General features: G+C 31.4%; 2 protein-coding genes and 1 long non-coding RNA gene across 8 annotated transcripts; 1 reads left to right on the forward strand and 2 right to left on the reverse strand.

The window, feature by feature from the left end:
- Positions 1-24: 24 nt before the first annotated feature.
- Positions 25-3,691, forward strand: LOC145971167 (uncharacterized). Its single transcript, XR_014438787.1, has 3 exons — positions 25-173; positions 2,600-2,803; positions 3,154-3,691. It is a non-coding gene; the product is annotated as an uncharacterized LOC145971167 (long non-coding RNA).
- On the reverse strand, positions 302-22,390 carry Iml1 (GATOR complex protein Iml1). 6 transcript variants are annotated; one of them, XM_083098539.1, is made up of 24 exons: positions 21,441-22,390; positions 21,177-21,302; positions 20,632-21,103; positions 20,350-20,546; positions 19,996-20,279; positions 19,423-19,649; positions 13,923-14,141; positions 13,579-13,749; positions 13,346-13,489; positions 11,752-11,760; positions 9,842-10,059; positions 9,549-9,754; positions 8,939-9,113; positions 8,672-8,872; positions 7,369-7,464; positions 4,274-4,344; positions 3,141-3,251; positions 2,639-2,846; positions 2,249-2,357; positions 1,942-2,175; positions 1,605-1,765; positions 1,354-1,522; positions 955-1,271; positions 302-811 (listed from the first exon to the last, which is right to left on the reverse strand). In XM_083098539.1, the coding sequence occupies exons 1-24, from the start codon at positions 21,789-21,791 to the stop codon at positions 614-616; spliced, it is 4,674 nt and encodes a 1,557-aa protein (XP_082954665.1). In that variant the 5' UTR covers positions 21,792-22,390; the 3' UTR covers positions 302-613. The 6 variants fall into 6 exon arrangements, with proteins under 6 accessions (XP_082954665.1, XP_082954664.1, XP_082954663.1 ...); XM_083098538.1 differs by lacking the exon at positions 4,274-4,344 and adding an exon at positions 6,481-6,554; XM_083098537.1 differs by lacking the exon at positions 11,752-11,760 and having other exon boundaries at positions 7,369-7,479.
- LOC145971166 (uncharacterized) lies at positions 17,036-17,962 on the reverse strand. The gene has a single exon (XM_083098543.1). It carries the CDS (start codon positions 17,960-17,962, stop codon positions 17,036-17,038), a length of 927 nt encoding a protein of 308 aa, XP_082954669.1.
- Positions 22,391-22,954: the final 564 nt, after the last annotated feature.

The following is a 22,954-nucleotide window of genomic DNA, read 5'->3' on the forward strand; positions in this document are numbered from 1 at the left end:
GGCGTATTCAAGGTGCGTGTTTAGAGAGATTGAAGTTTGATATAAATACTTCTCTTCGCATATTAATGAATATTAATGCAAATAAGTAGCTTTCTAAAATTTTAATTAAAAATGTATTTTAGTTTAACATATATAGTCCGAGATTATATTGTCTGGTCTCATCTTTTAATCAGGTATTTCAAATAGTTGAATTATAATTATAACGCGTAAAAATTAATATAAAGTTTCAATAAATTTTTCCTTAATGATGGAATGTAGGTTTCTAGATAAAGGAATTAAAGTCAGATAAAAAGATAGCAAATAACAAGTATCAAAAGTTTAATTTAAAATTTGTTTCATATTTTCTGCAATTTATTTTTTAAAATATCTTAGCATTTTCTGTTCTTGTATTAATGGCATCCATCGAGATCAACAGTTTTCCTTCTTTACTTTGTGAATAATATTATACAATTTATACATACTTCTACTCATCCTGCTTAGAATTATATCTTATATAAACATTCATATCATTGTACTTTCACTGAATTAAGATTAACAAAATCATATTATATGATGATTTTGGTGAAATTTATGTATGATTCATGATAAATTCTTTGGACGAAATGATATCTTGCTACTTTGTTTTTGTACAAGTTTTCTCCTTTAACTCCCAACAAGATTCCCAAAACTGTTTCAGTCTGTTGTCTCCGTTAGAACAGAAATGTCGAAAATCCTGTATGATTTTCTTTTGAAATAATTCGTCGCCCGTTGAAGTGGACAACGACTTCCATTTTCGACTGACCATATAATTCCACGACCACAAAAAACCCATCTGCAATCAATAAGCAACATGATGCCAAATTTTTTCGAAGGAAATAATATAATTGAAACATTTTACATCATAATGTACGAATGAACATACACTCATAAAATATTTTTATTTGTTTGTAAAGATTCTTATTCAAGATTACTCACTTTTCGATCCATATTATGATCATCCTTATTCTTTCCACTAACGTGTCTGGTAATATACGCTTCATGCGGACTCGGCTGGTCCGAATGAACTGGGTATCTCTTCTGTCCCATATTTCGCCGCACGATATTGGTACCGGTTCGTGGACGCGGCCGAGTATTTGCGGTGGATGGCACTAATATAAATGCATTGCCCGTGATGTGAACATATTGACGATCATTTTCAGTGTTTTCAATTAAACACGGCACAAAGCCGAATCGCTGCAGAATCGCTTCTTGGAATAGAATCAGCCTTTGTGCGTATGTATCTTCTCGGAATTCTATATAAACGTGCATTTTCCTTATTGTTAATAGACATTTAAAATAAGAATTTATACTAGTTGGAGATTAATTGGAACAAACCTTCAAAAAGGTATCGTTTATTCGCTATCAAGCATTCCGTGTCGAGTGGTATAAAAATAGGCCCTCTGAGAGGATCGCTCTTCAAGGTATATGGTAACGCTAGCAAATCACTAGGAATGGGCACCATCTGTATCCCGCACATTTGAGCCTTGCGTTGCCAAAGAAATATCTTGTAAAAAGAAATCGATATTATTAGTATGTAATTCAATATTTGCCTCGTCGACGAGAGGAAACAGCAAACTTTTATTTACCAAATCAGCTACTATACTGCCGGACGATGCTACCCATTCTACTACGAGTTCGTAGGAATGATCTACCTTGTAAATGGATTGATACCGTAGATGGCCCCATTCGATTCTGTCACTTTTATTATTTATATCGATATCAAGATGAGTATGTTTATACAGCGGCACTGAAAAAAACAAATATATTACAGAACCATCAGTTTTATACTGTCCATGTATGTAAATATCTTAATTGGATTGATTCTATCGTTTTGCGCTAGATCTAATCTAAAATTATTCATTCAAAAGATTATTATTCAAGATGAAAACGCGTATAAATCAATGTGCTATGTAGTATTCTCACCTGTCCAATTTCTATCATCTATCGATTCCGTCAAATCGATGTCATCTCTCAGAAAAGGCGGAACATCGGATTCGTCAATGGTGTCGGAATTGGGTATAGTTATGGGAGATGACATTGTCGACGATGTTGTCGAAGATGTTGGTTCACACCATCCTTTCGGTGATCTCATTTCCACTTCCACCCATTCATTCTCGAAACCTTGTAGATCACCGAGGGGAGCGGAATAATCCGCAGCTGCAAATGAAAAATACAAAGTTAAACTTCACGTAAAAAGGCTGACGATGCGCTGATTGTGTGTGTTACTTGCCTTTTTGATTTTCTTTATCTTGCACAATGTGGTACAAGTAAAATCCTAAGACGAATGGTTGCGAGAAATCACCGGATGCGTGACATATCAATTTTTCTTGAATCATCCTCTGCATAAAAATAAATTATTAATTAATCTTATCAAAATAAATAATGCTTTAATTAAATCTTTTTTTGTTTAAATGCAAACATATATGTAAAAATATTTTTAAAGAAATAATTTTGTTGTTTTATGAATAGAATCCCGCATGCAAAGAAAGTAACATTTCTTGATATAAGAAAGTAAATCTCTTTCTTTTTTCTGATATCTTAAATCAGAAATTAAGAGTCATAACAATATTAAATTTTGCAGATTATATTAAATAGATGAAAGAAGTTTCTGAGTCTCTACCTGCATGATATCGATACCCCGCTCGACTCCCACGCCGCCTTCCATATGATTATTTAACCATTGAATCGCATCGGCGCTAACAAACGTTTGGCTCGGGAGTGAGGGGTGCTGCGTCAAGAAACCGACCCCAGTTTGAGGATGCTTCATGACCTCCAAAATTTCCAAGTTCGTTGCATTGCTTTTTATCTTGGTCAATTCCATGTTCGTGCTATGAAACAAATAGGTGTACAATCATTAAATATATGGATTTATAGTATTAGAATAGTCGAAGCATGTGTCCAGAAGATTGCTTATTTTCAAATGAGATTGATGATTCAGATGAATAATGATCATTAAGATATTCAGATATTTAACGCAACTTTAACACCGATTCATGATTAGCATATTGAACGTATCTTGTATATCATGGATAACAATTCTGTTAGAAAAAAAAAGAAAAAATTTTATATCTAGAAAATTGATAAATTCGAATGTTATTTATCATGATATGTCTTTCGATTACCTATCATCATTAGTGTCGAAATGATCCTGCTGCTGTTGCTCCAGCGACAACGGCAATACAGCTTCACTGGCGGGCGATACTCGTCCTCTGTCCATTACTTTAGAACCGGATCTGAATCACCCATAAAAGAAAAAAGAATTTATTTAAATGCTCGCATCATCACAGAAAGGAAAAGCGGCATTTACGAAGCGAATTTTATTATCGATATCTAAGACAAGCGAACATATATTCTTTTTTTCCACGCACCTTATGTTATCGTAGCACATTTGATAAAGATTTTGATGAAAACACAATACCGCGTTTGTCTTTCGCAAAGTGATGTTATTCTATTTTAGTTCATTTATAGAAACAAATTTTACAAATTGTTTTTACAAAATTATCAAAGACAAGAGATACACAAAGATACACCCGTTTCACCGAGTGTTCTTTCAGTCACAGAGAAACATAATTTAACATTTTATGAAAAATCAAAGAAAGAGAAAATAAAAGAAAAGTAGCTTATAAATTTTTATGGCAATTTTTAAATTTTTTTAAAGATTTTTAATAATTAAATTTTAATAAACTAAACGAACACATAATTTTTTTATTCTATGTGCATTAGATATCATTCGTAATCATTTATGTATACAATACGTGACTAAAAGAATACTCAATAAAATAAGACCGAGGAAGATTATTCATATATACATATAAAAAAATGTTTCAAGATCTCTGGATGTCTTTTTAATAGCAAATTTTCTGGTCAATTTTTTCTTTGCGAAGATATCAAAGATTATCATTTTTTGCAAATTTTCAATTTTCCCATCATATTTTGATAAGTTTTAAATTAAAATTTTTTAAGATATATAAATTCCATCTAAAATTAATTTAAAAAATATAGTTCTATCGCTCTTTTAATTCTACAAACTATAGTTTGCGAAAAGCCTCTTTTCCATTATTTGTAATTCAAACAAACTATAAATGCCTCGATATTTTCGCTACAAAAAATCACCCTTAAATCGACCATAGGATCTATATATAAAAGGAAATTTTATGGTTTTGAGAAGAACTCTCCGTAGATCTATATACATATATTTTCGCGAAATGTAACTTTTAATCTGAATTGGAAGGAATAAGAGAGAGTGACAACCAACCTGTTTGGCACGTGGCGAGGAGTGTCGAGGCACGTGCGAGCAGCCGCAGCGGTATTCACTACATGCCTCTCCTGTACAGAGGAGAGTATAAAACCCCGTCACTCGCTCACTCACTACCAAAATTTTCTACAAGGCACGGAGCATAGGTACACACATACACACACGTACACGCACACACATGCGCCATTAAATTTTATTTTTGCATCTTGAAGAAAATGTAGCTCTTTACTTGGGCGCACTTGGCTGTACGTATGCTCCAGCCAGGCATATCGGGAAATGAACGAAAAAGATGAAAGAAGCTGAAAGATACAGAAACTATATATGCTACATAAAGTCCTCGTCGATTCTTTTTTTCATTCTCCTTCTAATGCTAATCTTGTTGCTCCATATCCAAAAGATATATATCGCAACAAATGATAATTCAATTGAATGATGTTGTTAAAAGATGAGTAAAAAGTGCGAAGGAAGAATAATTTGTTACGCACTTGAGGTGTTACGTTCCTTATATACCGTATAGTGAGATATACTATGTTGCAATATACAAAGATGATTCGAATATATTATTTTATATCAACACTCTTCACAAATTAAAACACATGCATGATAACAGCGGAGTGAAAGATCGATCAACATCGCACGCAATGCGCTTCTCTCAAAAATATACTGCTATATTGCATCCTTTTTAGTTGCGCCTGAGAATCTTAGCCAGATTATTCATCTATCACCGAAAGTGTTAAACTGAAAAGAAAATTTAATACATAGTACACATATACATACAATAAAAGAGAACAATAAGCGTCAAAGAATGAATTAATTGATTCTTGTGTTAATGCTTCATATTTTCATCGCAAGCTTAGCGTTAAGTATCGATCTATTTTCTTTCAAAATATTTAAATATTTAAATGCACTTTTTATATCAGACACAAATAAATTGTATTTATCATTAAATGAAAATATAAAGCAAGAGGACACGCGTTTCGCAAAATCGTCAATTAAACGCAGTATGATGCAAGTGCCACGCTTCACAATGCGATGTTCAACATTAAAAATATACTCATAAGGCATGGAAATCATTATACAGGGTGACCCATTTTAACTTAGGCAGCCAAATAACTCGAAAAATAAGCAAGATAGAGAAAAATGTTTTAGACAAAAGTTGTATGGTTTCGAGGGGGCCATAAGATGGTATCATTGGTTTGACCTTGAAGAGTCATTTGAAGGTCACGTGAAGGTCACTTCAATTTTTTTAAATGGAACATCCTATATATTTTTGTACATTCTTGTAGCTCATCTCGAGAGCTTTCCAAAACACTATAATTAAGTACATTTTCGTTAAGTACTTTTTGAGTTATGAGGCTTGAAATAATTTCTTAATTTTACATAAACCGTAAAATATCTTGTAAAATATTCATTTTTCGATTACCTTACCTTAATAGTTTTATGTACAAAATAATGAGAGGAATCAATTGGTGTAAAGAAAACACATAGTTGTTTCGAAGAAAAAATATGTAATTTGCAATTAACAATTCCATATTTTTTCTTAAAAACAACTATGTGTTTTCTTTACACCAATTGATTCCTCTCATTATTTTGTACATAAAAGTATTAAGGTAAGATAATCGAAAAATGAATATTTTACAAGATATTTTACGGTTTATGTAAAATTAAGAAATTATTTCAAGCATCATAACTCAAAAAGTACTTAACGGAAAGGTACTTAATTATAGTGTTTTGGAAAGCTCTCGAAATAAGCTACAAGAATGTACAAAAATATATAGGGTATTCCATTTAAAAAAATTGAAGTGACCTTCACGTGACCTTCAAATGACTCTTCAAGGTCAAACCAATAATACCATCTTATGGCCTCCTCGAAACCATACAACTTTTGTCTAAAACATTTTTCTCTATCTTGCTTATTTTTCGAGTTATTTGGCTGCCTAAGTTAAAATGGATCACCCTGTATAAATTGCATTATTCAATACAAAAATATCAGAGTTATTGTGACATTACTATATATTGTGTAAGCGGTATCTCCAACACATCTGCAACAAGTAATATGTGTGTGAACAAAGCAGAAAAGTAAAATCAAACACCGGTTTAGAATAGTCCACTGAAAAAAAATGAGGGAGTCGGCAAAACTACATCGTTAAAGATGCAAATATAAAGCACAAACAATGTTGAAATCATCAAGGTAGATATATTCAAACCTTGGTCTCGGTTTCTCCGGCAGACGGTTGCTCCCGAGTCGTTCCCTGAAAGGAGAGCTGCCGACTAGACTGGTCTGGAAAGTATGATGACACGTATGGGTAATATAATTTGTGAATGATTATGATCAAGCTGAGATGATCGTAAGAATGTATATCTGTATCTAACTGTATAATGCGACGTACAACATTAAGAAATGTTTTCGTAGTCGTGAAGGCACATTAGATATTGTATATGTATTATGTATATAACAAAAGAGAAGAGTGTAAATCAAACATTGTAACATCTCACGCATAACGGGATAAGCTCACTAAAATCATAGATGCACATTCAATGCAAAAATATCAAGCACGATCACAATTATCGTGATGTATATATAGTGTAAGCTGCCTGATCATTCCAAGTAACACGTATCAAAGAAGCGATTCTATCGAAATTCGGATACATCTAGTGATACCTTAAAAATGGGGTAAAATTGCATCAGGAAAAATTCTATGAAGAAAAACACAGAAAGAGAGAGAAATAAAAAGAATTTTAAAATTTGTAATATCTAAGAGGTAAAATATTTCAATAAGTTAATTTTACACGAGAAAGAAACAGAACCAGAGAGAGCGTCTGTTTCACGCAATCTTCAAATGATCTCCAAAAATTTGTTTTCTATTATTTTGCAAAATATCCTGCTGCAACTTTACTCCGTCCACAGTATTTGAAATCGGAAATCGATGTTACTGTATACGATAAATGTATGTCGAATGAGAAGGAGAATTTTTTAAAGAAATTTCTTATCGTCCTGCTCGTTAAATTAACTTCATCGAAAGCTCGCTTAGAGAGAATTTCATACGAGAGCAGTTGGACTCTGTGTATCAAGGCTACAGGAGGGGAGGATGTACCTGGTTAGTGAGAAATATCAGGCTCGTGCTGTGCCTGCGTCTGGTCAAATGAGAGGCAGGATCTCTTGGGGGGACACCACCTAGAGCTGTGGGGCTCTGAAACATATCATGCTGAATACCCCTCCCCATACAAACATTCCAGCTACAAGTCTCTACTTTTCGCATACGTATATATCGAATTTATAGACTTATTATTATTATTATTTGTTTTAATTACGCGCGGATCTATTTGCTATCATTGTTGTTTTGTGGATTTTGTAATCTCAATCTGCCAACATATATGTCTCTCGTAAATACTTTGATATGTATATTTCGGAACGATCGTACGTATAATACAGAGGTATAAGTCTTATAAGTCTTATACTGTTAAGTAAATTAATATTGCTGAATGTTGCTATTGTACATATGTTATACAATTGACGTTAACGCAAAGTGTCAAACAAAGCTATAAAACTATAAAAAGCCGTGCTTTTTTTAGTTTTCTAATTTTATGTGTTTTAATGTTTTATATATACTGTTCAGCATGTTATACAGCATGTCACGTTGCCTTTATCTACAGACAATTCTCAAAATTAGTTTGACAGATCATCGTTTTACTAATAAGATTGTATATTTATAATAGATATGCTGACAGAGACTGCATAATTCAAAAGTTAATAAAATGTAAATATATAAAATTAACAAAAGCATTAAAATAAATCTGCGCAAATCAATCAAATGTGAGCATGCAACATTCAAATATAGTTTGAAGAGGAGATATTCCAGAAAAAAAATTGCCCTTTAAGAATCATACTTTATGTTCTGTATATAAAATGTGATCTTTATACCGCGTTTGTTTAAAAAAAAAAATATTATATTAAAAAAAACCTAAATAGAATAACTCCTCCAACAATATAATATATAATAACGAAAACTATCAAGCAATTTTAAATAAATATTATACGTTTGCAGGTAGAGAACAAAATAACTGCAAAAAAAATATTTATAAATACAACAGATTCCAAAAAGATTTACATTAGCAGCAAATTTATCCGATCTTATGTAACGACAAAATTCGATGTGAAAATTAATCGAGCGAGTCAAAAATTGAGACATCTGATTAATAAAAAAGTGGGGATATACATTTTTTAGATTATGCTAATGTAATTACTTTTTGGAACGTCTCTTCTATATATGTGATTTTTGTCAAATTAGTATAGAATTTTAAAATTTTTATTAATAAGGAATAGTTAACAATTCAGGATCCTCTCGTTAACTTTATCTTTGTATACACCTACCAAAAATTCAAGATGGAGAAATTTACCAAGTTTTTGTTGGGGTTCGGCCGTCGTATCTTGTTCAACCATCCTTCGATAAAGCGCAGAAAGCCATCCATCAATGACGCTTGCTCGATATTACTAGGTGAAGTGTATATGTCACATCTTAGAGAACCCTCTAGAATTTTTCGAGTCGAAAAATTGTGTAGCGGTAATAGAAATATCCGAAATCTCCAATATTTAAGGGCCTTAAAAATAAAACATACTAATATATCAATTTTTTCATTTTAGATATATCTCTTCTGTAAACTCACTTCCACCAAGGCAAAATCAGTGTGGCCTCGTGTGCAAATATAATGATCTAGATAATTCCAATTGTATGTCTCGAGTTTCTCCGTGGTGAAAGATACCCACGACACCTCGTACGTGTCGTGATGCGGTGCGTGGAATCGATATCGGTAGTGAATATTGAAGGGTGGATAAGGATGTCTATAAAATGCAAATATTGTTACAGCTATTTCTTGCTCAAATGTAATTTAACTGATGTAATTACACTGAAAAACAATTGATCATAATAAAATTTACTTAACAATTTCTTATTATATGTTTAAAATAATACAAGTTTTGTATCTTATTTCTTTCTCATATAATATTAAAATGGCACTCTTAAAATTTTTTTTAAATCTCCGAAGACTTTATATATATATATATATATATATATATATATATATATATATATATATATATATACATATATATATACAAAAAATATGATAAAGTGACAAAATTTTAATAAAATTGTTTCTCACGATTGTACACAATTAAAGGAAATTAAAATATGAGAGTCAAATACGCAAGTAGATTCATTGATCTCCAGTGTAATAAATTGAAAAATTTTAACATTTAGTTAATAGAAATAGTTACCGTGGTCGATATCTCGTAACCGTTATAGAATTATCGAACAAAGATATTTTATGAAAAATTCTTCCAATGCTGAGCAAATATTCTTCTTTGGGTTCGGATTCGGTCTGTCTACCGCGTATCACAGTACTAATCGCGGCAGCAACATTGCTGCCAGTCGCGTTGCTTTGATTCTTAGTAATCGATGGTAAAATAATTAACTGAAAACCCTTAAAAGTAACATAACACTCGTATAATTAATTCTATACATATTAATAAATTATGTATGTTTCATAAATTTAATGCTAAATTTATACTTGAGCCAAGCGTTGTGAAACCAGCTCTTTAAACACTTCTACAGTTGTGAGTGGTTTTTTATATATTGCTCGTTGTTGAGCAAAATCGGCGTTGACATCGTCCGGTAAAAGATTATAGTCCGATACGACGTAATCATTTTGCAAACTTCGCTTGTCCGGAAAGTAATCTGTAGTGATGGGTAGGCATGCTGGGATTGTTAAAGATTTCCAGTCGACCCCTATTCGAATAAGATTTGAAAATAATAGAAAAAATTAATATTAAAAAAAAGCGTCATATTATATCTGTGCAAGAAGAAACAGATAAATATATATAGGTATATATATAAATCCACACAATTATGTAAAAAATATATCTGTGTAATTTTAAGATTAATACCTGTGTATTTCTAGTTTTATATTCAACAATATTACTTTTGCTTTTTTTTTCTTTTTAGAATTATCTTCGCTCAATATCTATTTCTTCCTTATAAGTGCAAAGAGGAGACACTCGATAACATATCGCTTGTTTAGAATAAGGAAAAGCGTTACAGAAATTAAAGCACTAGATGAAATCATCTCATATTTTGTTTTCAGTTCTAAACAGAACGTGATCAGCAGAGATCTTTAGAAGATCTTTAGATTTTAGAAAAGCGTTAAATTATCGAGAATCCGTTGCATCTCACCGATTTGATGTCCCTTTACCAGTAAAAAAAATATGTTTTACCTCTTGATAAAACCTATTAATATATCAATTATATAGAAAAATCTACAATATGGTGTATATTAACAGCAGTGTTATAAAAAAAGTGTTTTAATAAATTATTTTAAAAAATAGAAATCTAAATTTACTAGAAAAACTGTTTTATGAAACTTATATATACATGTATATAAAGAAATTATATATTCAGTATGTATAATCGAATATTTAGAAATTACTAAACTTTCTATATGTATATGCAATTTATACATTTAATTTAATCTTTATCATACTGAATTATTTTTCATACTAAGACATTGAATTATTACAAAAAGATACCATCATTATATATGTCCATTGTAACAATATCTTAAATGTTGAAACTGCACATCATATATGTACGTATATAACATATTAATATGTATATGATAAAAATTAAAAGTCTGTCCCTAAATACATGCTATTTCACAATTATTAGTTATATAATGTGTTTCTAACATATATTCTATGAAGAATATGTCAATTTGTGTTATTAAATTATATGACGTGTAAAGCAGAAATCTAATAATTCTAAAGTAGATGTGCATTATTTCCTTTTTATGCTTTGGTGCAATAAAGTTACTCGATTAGATCTACAGAAAAGAGAGAATATAATGTAATAAGCCTTATAAATATAAATAACTACATATCATATATAAATGTACGATAAATTCAATATATGTAACATATGTATCGAGATTAATATTGTAGCACAATGTTAGTGAGAAGAGACACATAAATTAATACAAGTAACTATATTAGCAAAAAAAAAAATAAGCTTTATGCACAAAATAACAGATCTTAATTAACGAAAACAGCGATAGAGCAATTTGTGAAACGCAAAGAATATGTAAGCAGCAGATTTATGCAGTAAATAGAAACTAGAAGCTGTCTATGGCAAAGTCTATTTATGCTTTAATAAAAAGTAAACTTAAAAGAATAGATTGAAAATATCACAAATATATTTTTTATATTATTATAATATTAAAAAAATTGTTTGGAATTCTGGAAATATTTGCTGTATATGTTACACATGCAATTCTCAAATGTGTAAAAAAAACACACACATGTACTAGCAAAGAAATGATAAGGAATTATTAAGTAGCGATGCTCCTACTTCGAACTAGTGTCCTTATCATAGATAAACAAATGTATACCGTAACCGGATCAATCCCTAATAGAGTATGGCGCTAACCTATGATTGCTGTAAAACAGCATAAGTGACATCATAGTTGTACATCACACATGTCATACATCAATGCGTCCAGCGTTGTATCCCAATTAGACGTACCATAGCATGGAAATAAATGTAACAACATTATTCGTATTGATGATTAATGGTTTTGTAAAAATAAATATTGATATTTTTAAGAATGAAAATATTTTCTTATAAAACTTCTATCTCTTATAACTATATGAAATATATATATTTGGATGTATGATTATCTGTCTGTATAGAGATGTAATTTTCTAAAAGTATAATTTCAAGATTGTGTATTAAGAAAAGCTTTAGAAAAAAATTATTTTATTCAAATGAAAAATGTAAAATTAAATAAATGAAATATAAGTAAAAAATTACGAAAATGGAATGCATTGTTAGAATAATACTGTAGCATATCAAGTTTTATGAAATGCAATAATTGGTGATGTTCTATAATGTCTTTAAGATGCAATTTTCAAGTATTTTCATTCTTTTTTAAATGTCATAAATTATAATGGCTTTTTAATTTCTTTTGGACTTTCTGTCATATGTTTAATAGTAAATATATTATATGTTTTTGTATTATTTTTAAAGGAAAAATATTTGTAAACAGGAGTAAATCTGTAAACTAATCAAAAAGTGCCATTCTCTTCGCGTCAATTTCCGATTTAAAGATGATATACATTACATATGTGGCATATATTTATATTTATATGTAAATATTATATATATAAAAATATTATAATATATTAATAAAAATTATATATATATATATATATATATATATATATATATAAACATTATAAATATTATAATTTGTAATATAAAGCACGAGAAGAGGAAAGGAATTAATTTTGATTATTCAGAACTACATTGTAATCTGAAGCCAAAACCACAGGACCACTCCTGTTTATAAAATTAACGATTATGTTACTTAAATAATATAAAAAAAACTGAGTAAATTGATTAAAAAGCACAATATGCACAAGAAGCATTATATAACTTACGGATATTGAAATTGTATGTTATGTATAATGAAAATAATTTGCTATTCAATGCAATCAGAATGCTAATCTTTAAATTTTAGATTATTTTAAAAATTCTCTCTTTTAAGTTGTAAACTTTAGATATCACAATAAGTCGATAACTTTGTTGCATTTTTTAGAATCTATAATATATTATAGAATATAATTTAATTTTATTATATATAAAATTGAGGCACTCAGTTTAAACATCTTGAATAACTTGTAAATTATGTGTTGTATGTAACAATGTATAATTTGAGATGTGCAAATTAAGTACCTATCATCCTGTATAAAAATTATTCTTTCTAAAATTATTACTCTATAATAGAAAAATTTATTATATAATACAAGCAATTTATATACATATATAAAACATGTATATGTATATATGTGTATACTTGTATTATAACTTTATCTATTATGATTTAATAATTTAAAAAAAAACAATACAAAATAAATGTTTAGACATATGATAATAATATCTCTCTAATGGCTCTAACATTTCCTGCCAAAAATGATATATAGATAAGTTTTCATAATATTATCAAAAATATACTGCAAACCTGTTGTTAGCGCGGGCGTCCACTCTTGCTCACCAGTGGCACCCCATAAGAGGGTCAGACTCTTGTTCATCATAGTGGAAGAAGGATTTGCAGCTTTATCTCCATTAATTGTAGAAGAATTAGACCGCAGTTTTCCTTTTGTACCTATAAAAACATGAATTTTATTATCTTTTTATATCTTATATTTTTTACCGATATCTTCGTTTCAATTTAATATGATATTAAATACTAACAATCTTGAAAGCCTATTTGGGATGCTGATCTTGAAATCTGATTTAAATTGGCCCCAATCTCCATCGGGGATCCACTTATGGTTGATGGAGTAGTTTCACTTTGTGACTCTGAACATGTTTGGGTTGGAACAGCTTGATAATGATGTTGTTGTATTAGTACTCCAGTTGGTCCTGAAATTATATCAATTTAATCTTAATTAATTTTTCAAATCTATGAAATTGTAATCGATTATGACTAAACTTATATAAACAACATTTATCTTTTATGATCAAAGCAAATAAGAAAAGTTAATAATAAATTTATCAAGATATATAAGTAATCGATATAAAACAAAATTATTTACCTTTTGGAAATATATGAGTCCATCTTCGTCTATTGCTGGTAAGTTTAATGGTAACGTGTGATGGATCAAAAGGATTGATTAGTGCTCTAGTAGGCCTGAGTATATTTGTCGGTTGAGAAATTGAATTTGTTGGACTACCAGCGCTACCAACAACAGGCCTAAAGGGCGGAGATATCTCTGAATCAGTTAAATCACTTTTGACTGGTGTCCTGGCTGCACCTAATGCAGTTATCGCGGTTATTTAATAAAATTATAGTTTTAGTAGTGTAAAAATTATTATATAAAATAAATAAATAAATATATATATATATATATATATATATATTTTTTTTTTTATTATTTATTGTTCTTAATCCATGCCTTACGGCTTTGGATGGACTTCCAGTCTTACAGAGCTTTACAAGTTTTGTATTCATTAACGTATAAAATATAAAATATAAAATGTGATATAATATATAAAATTAAAATAGAATAGAAATAGAAATAGAATAAAGTATAATATATAAAGTGTATAGAGTGTAAGGTGTAAGTTACAGTACTTGAATGGAATAAAATAAAATAAAATCTAAATCTAAAATCTAAAATCTAAAATCTAAAATCTAAACTTTAGCATAACAGGCGGGGAAAGTAATATGAGATATTATAAAATAAAATAAAATAAGATAAGATAAAATTAAATTAAATTAAATTGTAACTGCTGATAAGAGTAAAATAAAAGTAAAATCAGAATAAAATCAAAATCAAAATAAAAAATAAAATAAAAATATAATGAAAATAACGTTGCGAATAAGAAAACATTATCTGTCTTAGCTCCTATCTAATCTAATCTAGTCTAAATGAGTAAAATGTTAAATGTTATGTATTATATGTTATATGAAGTGTGTAAAAACTCTTAGATCTCCCTTTGTAGTTTAGTAATTCTATGTGTTCTATCTTTATTATCTTTGGTATCTTTGGTTTCTTTGGCTTCTTTGGCTTCCTATTTTGTTGTTGTTCTTAGTCATTATTACTTCTTGTCTCTATCTTTCGTTGCACCTCGGGTTTCCTTGACTTGCGATGGTTTTATCCGCCTTCTCCGTCCTCTTCTCTTCTCGTATCTTGTCTATTTTTCTCATTATATTCAATCCGTTTCCCTCTTCGCTCAAGAATTCTTCCATTGATATTTCGTCTTTTGTTGCTTCGCATTCCTTTAGTACATGCTTTAGGCTTTCTTCTCCTTTTCCACATATCCTGCATTCTCTTTCTGTCTCCTCCTTCCAGTAGTATCCTCCTCTCACTTCGCTACCACATCTATATCTTGCAATTCTGCTCCTATCTTTCTTACTCTTTTTTCCTTTCAGATAATTCGGTACTCCTTCTGTCTTTATCTTTTTATATATATCGTTATATCTTGAATCCTCTGTTTTCCTCTTCCTCTCTTCTTTTTGTCGTTCTTCAATTCTTTCCATTATCTTTTCGGATATCTCTGTCTCCCCTTCTTCTCTCTTCTTTTTCAGTTCTTCTTTACCCATGTCTGCCTCCTCTAGTATCCTTCTCCTTTTCTTTTCCCATTTACTTTCTTCTCCACTTTCTCTCCTTTTCTCTATTTCTTTCATACATTCTATTATTATCTTCTTCTCCGATTGCCTTGCCTTTTCTTCATATTTTATTGCTCTTTTTATGGCCTCCGTTCTCAGTTCCTTCATTTTTGTTTCTTCTTCCAGTATGTAGTTTGGTGTCCTCCTGTCTAGTTTCAGTATCCATTTTATATATTTCCTCTTTATTTTCTCCATCCTTTCCTCGTTTCCCCATCCCCATATCTCTGCCCCGTATAGAGCCACGCTTCCTACTAACGCATTAAACATCTTTATTCTTCTTTCGTAGTCGTCCGCGAATATCCTTTCTCCTATGCTCCAGGTCTGCTTCATCGCCACCATCGCTCTTCTCATTCTTTCTACTATATGTTTCTCCGCTCCGCCGTTCTTTTGCATAATGTAACCTAGGTAGTTCATTTCTTTTACCTCTTCTATTTCTTCTTCTCCCCATTTCCATTCTCTTCTCTTTGTGCGTCCTCTTCCTTTCTCGAATACCATTACCTTTGATTTCCCTGCGCTTAAGGTTAATCCTTTCTTGTCAATGTATCTTTTAAATCTTTTCATCATCCCTTTAAGTTCTACTTCGCTTCTCGCCATCAACACAATATCGTCTGCATATGTTATCGACCATAGTTTCTCTTTTCCTATCACTACGCCTCCCGTTTGCTCCTTTTTCATTTCTCTTTCCAGATCCATTATGTATATATTGAATAATGTTGGACTCATGGGGCATCCTTGTCTGACTCCGCATTTCGTCCAGAATTCTTTGGACTTTCTATTTCCAACCTTTACTATATTCTTTGTCTCTTTGTATGTTTCCATAATCCTCCTTCTCAGTCTCTCTCCGATCCTTGCCTCCCTCAGCATCTCTCCTAGTTTTGCTCTGTCCACTCTGTCGAATGCCACTTTGAGGTCTGCAAAGAAGGCAAAGATCTTACCTTTACTCTTTGATAATTCTCTGTTGACTATGTAGTTCAGTGTGAAGATTGCATCTGTTGTCCCTCTTCCTGTCCTGAAACCGAATTGTCCCTCCTCCATCCTTTCCTCCGCCACCTTCTTCATCTTTCCGTTCAGTATGCTAGCATATATTTTATATGCCGTATCCATTAGTGTTATTCCCCTATAGTTCTTCGCCTCCTTCCTGTCTCCTTTCTTGTATATTGGGCTTATTATCCCTTTGGTCCACTCCTCCGGTATTCCTCCTTCCTTCCAGATTTTGTTCAACAATTTAAACAATACTTCCCCTACTTCTTTCGGCATTAACCTCCATGCTTCGTTCTCTATTCCATTTTCTCCCGGTGCTTTCCCTTTCTTCAGCTTCTTTAATTGTTCTATCATCTCTTCTCTAGTTATTTCTTCTTCTTCTTCTTCCTTGTAACATTCCTCCCTTTCTTCTTGTACTTTTTCTTCTTCCTTCTCTTCTATTGTCCACCTCTCCTCCGTTCCTTCTAGTAATTCCATGCAATGTAGTCTCCAATCCTCCGTACTTATTTCTTCATCTACTCCTTCTCTCTTCTTTCTGTATCTGTTTATATATCTTCATGCTTCTGCCTCTGTTTTGATTAATCTTATTCTTTCTTCTTCCTCTTTCTCATGTTTCTCCTTTTCTTCCTTACACCATATTTTATATTCCTTTCTTCTTTTAATATACTCTTCTCTGTCTATCTTGTCTCTTTTCACTTTCCTAAGTGTCTTTCTTAGCTCCCTTTTCTTCATCTTCCATTCCTTGCTGTGCCATTCTCTTTTTCCGAACTTCCATGGTATTATCTTCTTCTTGATTTTCGTAATCGAGTTATTTACTTTCCCTTCTAATTCTTTCCATATCCGCCCATTCTCTTCTTGTGTGCATTGCCATCCTTCGCATTTTTCGTGATATTGCATCACTCCTTCTTCCGTCCAAACGCTTTTCTCTTTTATTATCATGTCACTTTTCTTTCCTCTTTTCCTTTCCATCCCCGTCAATTCCACCTCTATTGGCATGTGGTCCGATTCAGTCCTGTTTCCTTCTCCTACCATTTTAACCTCTTCTATAGCTTTGTCATTTGTTATTACGTAGTCTATGATTGACGCTCCTTGTTCCCCGATATACGTCCATTCTCCCTCTTTTCCATAACTGCCATTAAGAATCATCCAGCCTCTTTTCCTGCATTTGTTTATCAATATTCTTCCTTCTTTATTTATCTCCTTGTCCTTTGATCTTCTTCTCTCTTCTTCTTCCTCCTCTCCTGATCCTACCGGTCCTCCTTCTTCTCCCGTTCTCGCGTTGAAATCTCCTCCCAGCATGAGATGGCTCTCCTCTTCCTCCTGTATTTCCTCCATTATTGCTTCTAGAATTTCTTCGATATTTCTGCTATAAAGTGTTACAATTCTCCATTTGTTTCTATTATGCGTTAGACTTATCTCCATTGCCTCCTTATTAATTTCTTTAACCTTTACTCCTTTCAGTTCCTTGCATATTGCCGTCATTATCCCTCCTTTGGCTCTGCCTCTCTTATTTTCTTTGGTTGCTGGAATACAGAACCATTCGAATTTGTTTGGCAATCTGTTCCTGATTTTGTTCCATGTGTATTCTTCCAGCCATGTTTCAGTTAAGCCTATTATATCAAATTCTTCTAAGTATTTCCATGTCTCTTCGCATTTGTTTATTACTCCAGCTGTGTTCCAGAAGCAGATTTTTAGGCCTCTTTCCTCTTCTTCTCCTCTCTCTTTTCCTTGTCCATCGCGCCTTCACTCTTTGCCTCCTCCTCTTTCTTCCAATTGTTCTTTTTTTTCATTCCAGCTGTACCATTTTCCTCTCATATATATTTTCTTGTATCCTACTTTTACTCTTCCGTCGCCTTTTTCTCTTTCTTCTCTTGCTAATTCTCTCAGTCTTCGCTGTATCTCTCTTTCTTTCCTAGTTAGGTCGTTATCTATTATTATTCCTTTTTTCAATTTATTCTTTTTCTTCATCACGTTGTTCTTTTGTTCCCATTTGTTTATTTCAGCAATTATTATCTCCTTGCTCCCTCTCACTTCAATTTTGTTCGCTCTTTTTATCTCTACGTTTACTTCTATGTTTTCTTTGATGTATTCCGTTATCTCTTGTTCCAGATTTTCTGTCTTCCAACTTACTCCTCTGATCACTATATTATTTTTCCTCTCGTTCCTTTCCTTTCTCTCATTAATCCATTCTAGTTCTGCTATTCTTCTCTCCAGCATTCCTTTTTCTTTCGACCATTCTTCTCTCTCTCTTTTTCTTTCTTCTGCTCTCTCTTTCCTTTCTTCCGTCATTTGTTTTTTTATCTCTTCCATCATTTCTTTCCTTATCTCCTCCATCACCATCGTTAAATGTTCTTTCATTTCTGTTACCGTTTCGTCTTTGCAAGCTCTCATTATTCCTTCTATCTTCCTTTCTGTATCCGCCTCTGAGTCCCTGCTCATCCCGAAATTTTCCAACGTTTTTTCTTTCGGTTTGTTTTTGCTTCCCGTCGGTCTGCCCACCTTCGCCATCTGTTGCATTCCTTTCGAACTTTCTGACCTTTCTTCCTGATCTCTTTTGTTACCTACCGACTATCCTCGCCGGCTTCTCTTCCCTACTTTCTCTGCTTTTCCTTTGAGGTTATTTCTAACCTCTACAGCCGCCTTCTGACTTTTTCCTTGATTTTTCTGTTTTCCCGTCACCTCCTCTTTCTTCTTCACTTCCTCGTTTTCCTTTTATCTTCTGCTCACTCACTTCACTCTCCTTTCGGCTCAGCTCCTCTTTTTACACAATTTTCACTCTCTTTTACTTTCCTTCTAAACTACTAGTACTTTCCTCTATCGCCTGTCAACCGTAAGTCCCTATATATATATATATATATATATATATATATATATATATATATAATGTGTGTGTAGATAGATAGATAGATAGATAAATAGATAGATAATGTGTGTATTTTTACCAGTTTTGTCTTCATTAGATTCATTATTATCATCGTCTGTTTTATGTGGTATCGTTATAGCTGCACTCCGTAATGCAACAACCGGTGGTGAATGCGTCTCAGGTGGAGGATGATGTATATCGGGATCTGACATCTTACGTTTCAAGAATTTTAACAAGTGGCCATTGTTGTGTGTTTCTAGACACGCCACACTCGTCTTTTTCGTTCTTGTATTTATCCTTTGTACACTATAAACAAATTTAAAAAAATATATATATATATCTAATAAATAAATTTGATAAAAATTAATAATAAAATAATAAAAGATTACAAAATTGACATATGTAGAATTTTATTATATATTTTATATATATTTCTTATTATATTTTATATTAATATATTTCTCTTTTTATTTTAAATTATATAATTTATATGTTTTTAGAAGTTATATGTTTTTAAAAGTTTTGTATTTTTATATTATGAATGTTTCCAAAAAAATGTATAAAGCTTTGTCACAAAAAAAAACATTCAGTTTTATTCGATATACGAGAATACAGGGCTAAAAGAAAAACATTTATTACACTACTAATTTACCTTGAAGTAGCAACAATTGGCGATTGGAACACTTGTGCGTCATAAGCATCGTAATCGAATAAGGTATTATGCAGACATTCTCTTGGATCTTCTTGCAAAAGTCTGGCTTTGCAGTGCAATTTTTCATTATCCGCTGGATGCTTTGATACTCTTTGTGGCAGTTTTATTCGTGGTATAAATGTAGAATGAGGTATCTTCTTGTTTGTAGAATAGAAACTAAGATTTATCCAATGAGGCATACTATAGTCATCTGGTGCATTTGTAGAAGAATCTTTGTTATGAAACTGAAATCAAATATTTTGTCTATCATCTTAACATATGATAAATTATATGTATATATATTTGTATATTTACCTTTAATAGGGGAACTGCATGTAGCGGTTGCTCCCCTACACACACCAAATCACTGCCTACACCATTATCAATGATTCTTTGCTTTGTTACATTTGTCAACTCTCTATCAACTTCAAAAACTCCAACTCCAGGTGTAATTACCACAGATAATTGACCAGTTCTATCAAAACTACGATCCAAATAGTGTTTTTCAAAAACTAAAAATGTAATGATAACAGGCTAAATATAATAAGTAAATTACAATTAACTTTTCATCATTCCTTATTTATGTGCACTACTCACCATTCAGAGACATATTTAACACTTCTAGAAAATTGCCTTGTGCAGCAGTGGAATTTATTGCCTTAGGCATATTAATATCTGGCTTTTGGTGATATTCCAAAACAATCTTTTGATAGTCAGTGAATAGTTTACGCAATTGTACTAGAACATTACTCCAATCCTCAAACCTTTCATTTTGTACTGCAACTCTATAAAAGTCTTCATAGAATCTTCCTCTGTAATCATGTTGCAAACACTCTCTCATATGATTTGGAAATTCCTCCAAGCTAGTTGCATTATAAAAAGTCCTTGAAAAGAGTACAATTGTAACTTCATGATTGCTGCCATTCTTTTTCCACTTTTGGAATAAATCTGCCAAAAATCCATTTACTGCTTTCTCAAAGTAAAGATCCCCATGTATATCAAAATCCCACATTTCAGAACTCATTTGAATAAACAAGTATACCATACTTGTAGAAGATCGAAATATTACCTGAAAATCATATTTGTTTTTATAACAGAGTTTAAAGGTTAATATAGTGACTACTACACAATTTTGGACATACTTTAGTATCATCTGTTATAACGCCACAAGCAACCCGATCACCCTGAGACCACATTTCATGTACTTGGCATCGTATACTGCTGCCACAGAACTCTATTTTCTTATTGACATAAACACATGTATTTACCTAGAATAAATATGAAACATTCATATATATATATATATATATATATATATATATATATATATATATATATACTGCACATTTATATAAATATATCAAAGATATCGATCGCAAATGTACAACAAAGTGTGCAATATGTACCAAACTGTTTTTCAGACGCCACATCTCACTGCGTCCCATGTACTGATCTTTAAAGGTCAATTCTATAGAATCTAGAGCTACATCGTCCGGATTTACTATGTTCATATATACATCGGTAAACGTTCTTAACTGGAACATTGTTGCTACGTTATTCTCCACACTAATAGTCTCGCGTCCTTGCAGATCCTCTTTGAAGGAGGTAACTTGCAACAGCAGGCGACTGAACTCATCATCAGGATGATAAATCTCGACGACATCGCCGGTTTTTATACCAGGATAGTCCTTCGGGTTGATTACCAAATCTTCTCCACTAAAATTTTTCTGATGTACTATTAGCTTGAAGAGCTTCATATTTCATCCAGCATCCTGACCCATAGAGTTAAGTTAAAAGTTTTCCATTACAACTGGATTATGACGTCAAAAGCGAGAAATCACGTATAGATATTTTTCTCGCGAACTAAATAATTTTCTTGCAATATCACCTCTTGTATATGTATGTATGTGTGTAAATATTCAAATCACAGACTTTTATGTATTATATCTAACTAGATTGTTAACACAGCGATGTTGTCGATGAAGCCAGGGCAGCCACTTACAATTTAGACTGAATTATATAGGGTTAAGGTTAGGCTGCAGTCTGACATTTCTGCTTAATTTAGTTAGGGTGCAATTTGATATTTTTTTTATATATATAAAATATAGTGTTTAACGAGCCATCAACCGATTTTATTTTTTATCGTTTTTTGACACCTTTTATAAAGCTTAAATTTTTTCCTTCTTATTTGTATCAAACCCATACAACCTTTCACTCCCTTTATTTTGACATTTCTGAGGTTAGGTTAGATTAGGATGCAATCTGACATTTCCGGTGCAGTCAAAATGACAGACGTCAATTCGAATCTTAGGTTTTTTGTTCCGATTCATCAAACGTATAAAAATTTGTAACATCGAATGAATTACACTTTGTGTTTAAAGGAAGAAAGCGAATGAAGGATAAAAAACGATGACGATTTTTATTCTGCGCATATGGTAAATTAAAATTAAGAGGGAATTTTGAAACAAGGACATAGATAGTTTATTGCATCTTGCTATTTATATCCTTATCGGTACTTTAACAAAGAGAAATACATACAATAATATATAAACATAATATTAATTATTGACTTAATATTCTCTTAGTTATGCTCTATGAATAAATGCACCTTCTTTCACATAATCTCTTATATGTTGAAAGCAACTTCCAATTATACTTATTGTTGTACATTTATATATTATTTTTAAATTATTATTTATATAAACATTTTATTGTTAACAAAAATTTTTATGTAATAATTTTGAGAACATTTATTTATTTTTCTTTCACAAAAATGTGATGTACTTGTATTTTATACAATTGGGCATATTTACTAATGTTATAAATTGATACTTTATTCTATCATTAAATGTATAATAATTTTTATTAAAACAATCTTTTACGGATGTTTACATATAAACGTCTTGGATAATATATATTT

Source organism: Camponotus vicinus, unplaced genomic scaffold (genome assembly GCF_025532165.1).
Source record: "Camponotus vicinus isolate PSW18456_S1 unplaced genomic scaffold, iyCamVici1.0 SCAF_4, whole genome shotgun sequence".
NCBI classification, from domain to species: domain Eukaryota; kingdom Metazoa; phylum Arthropoda; class Insecta; order Hymenoptera; family Formicidae; genus Camponotus; species Camponotus vicinus.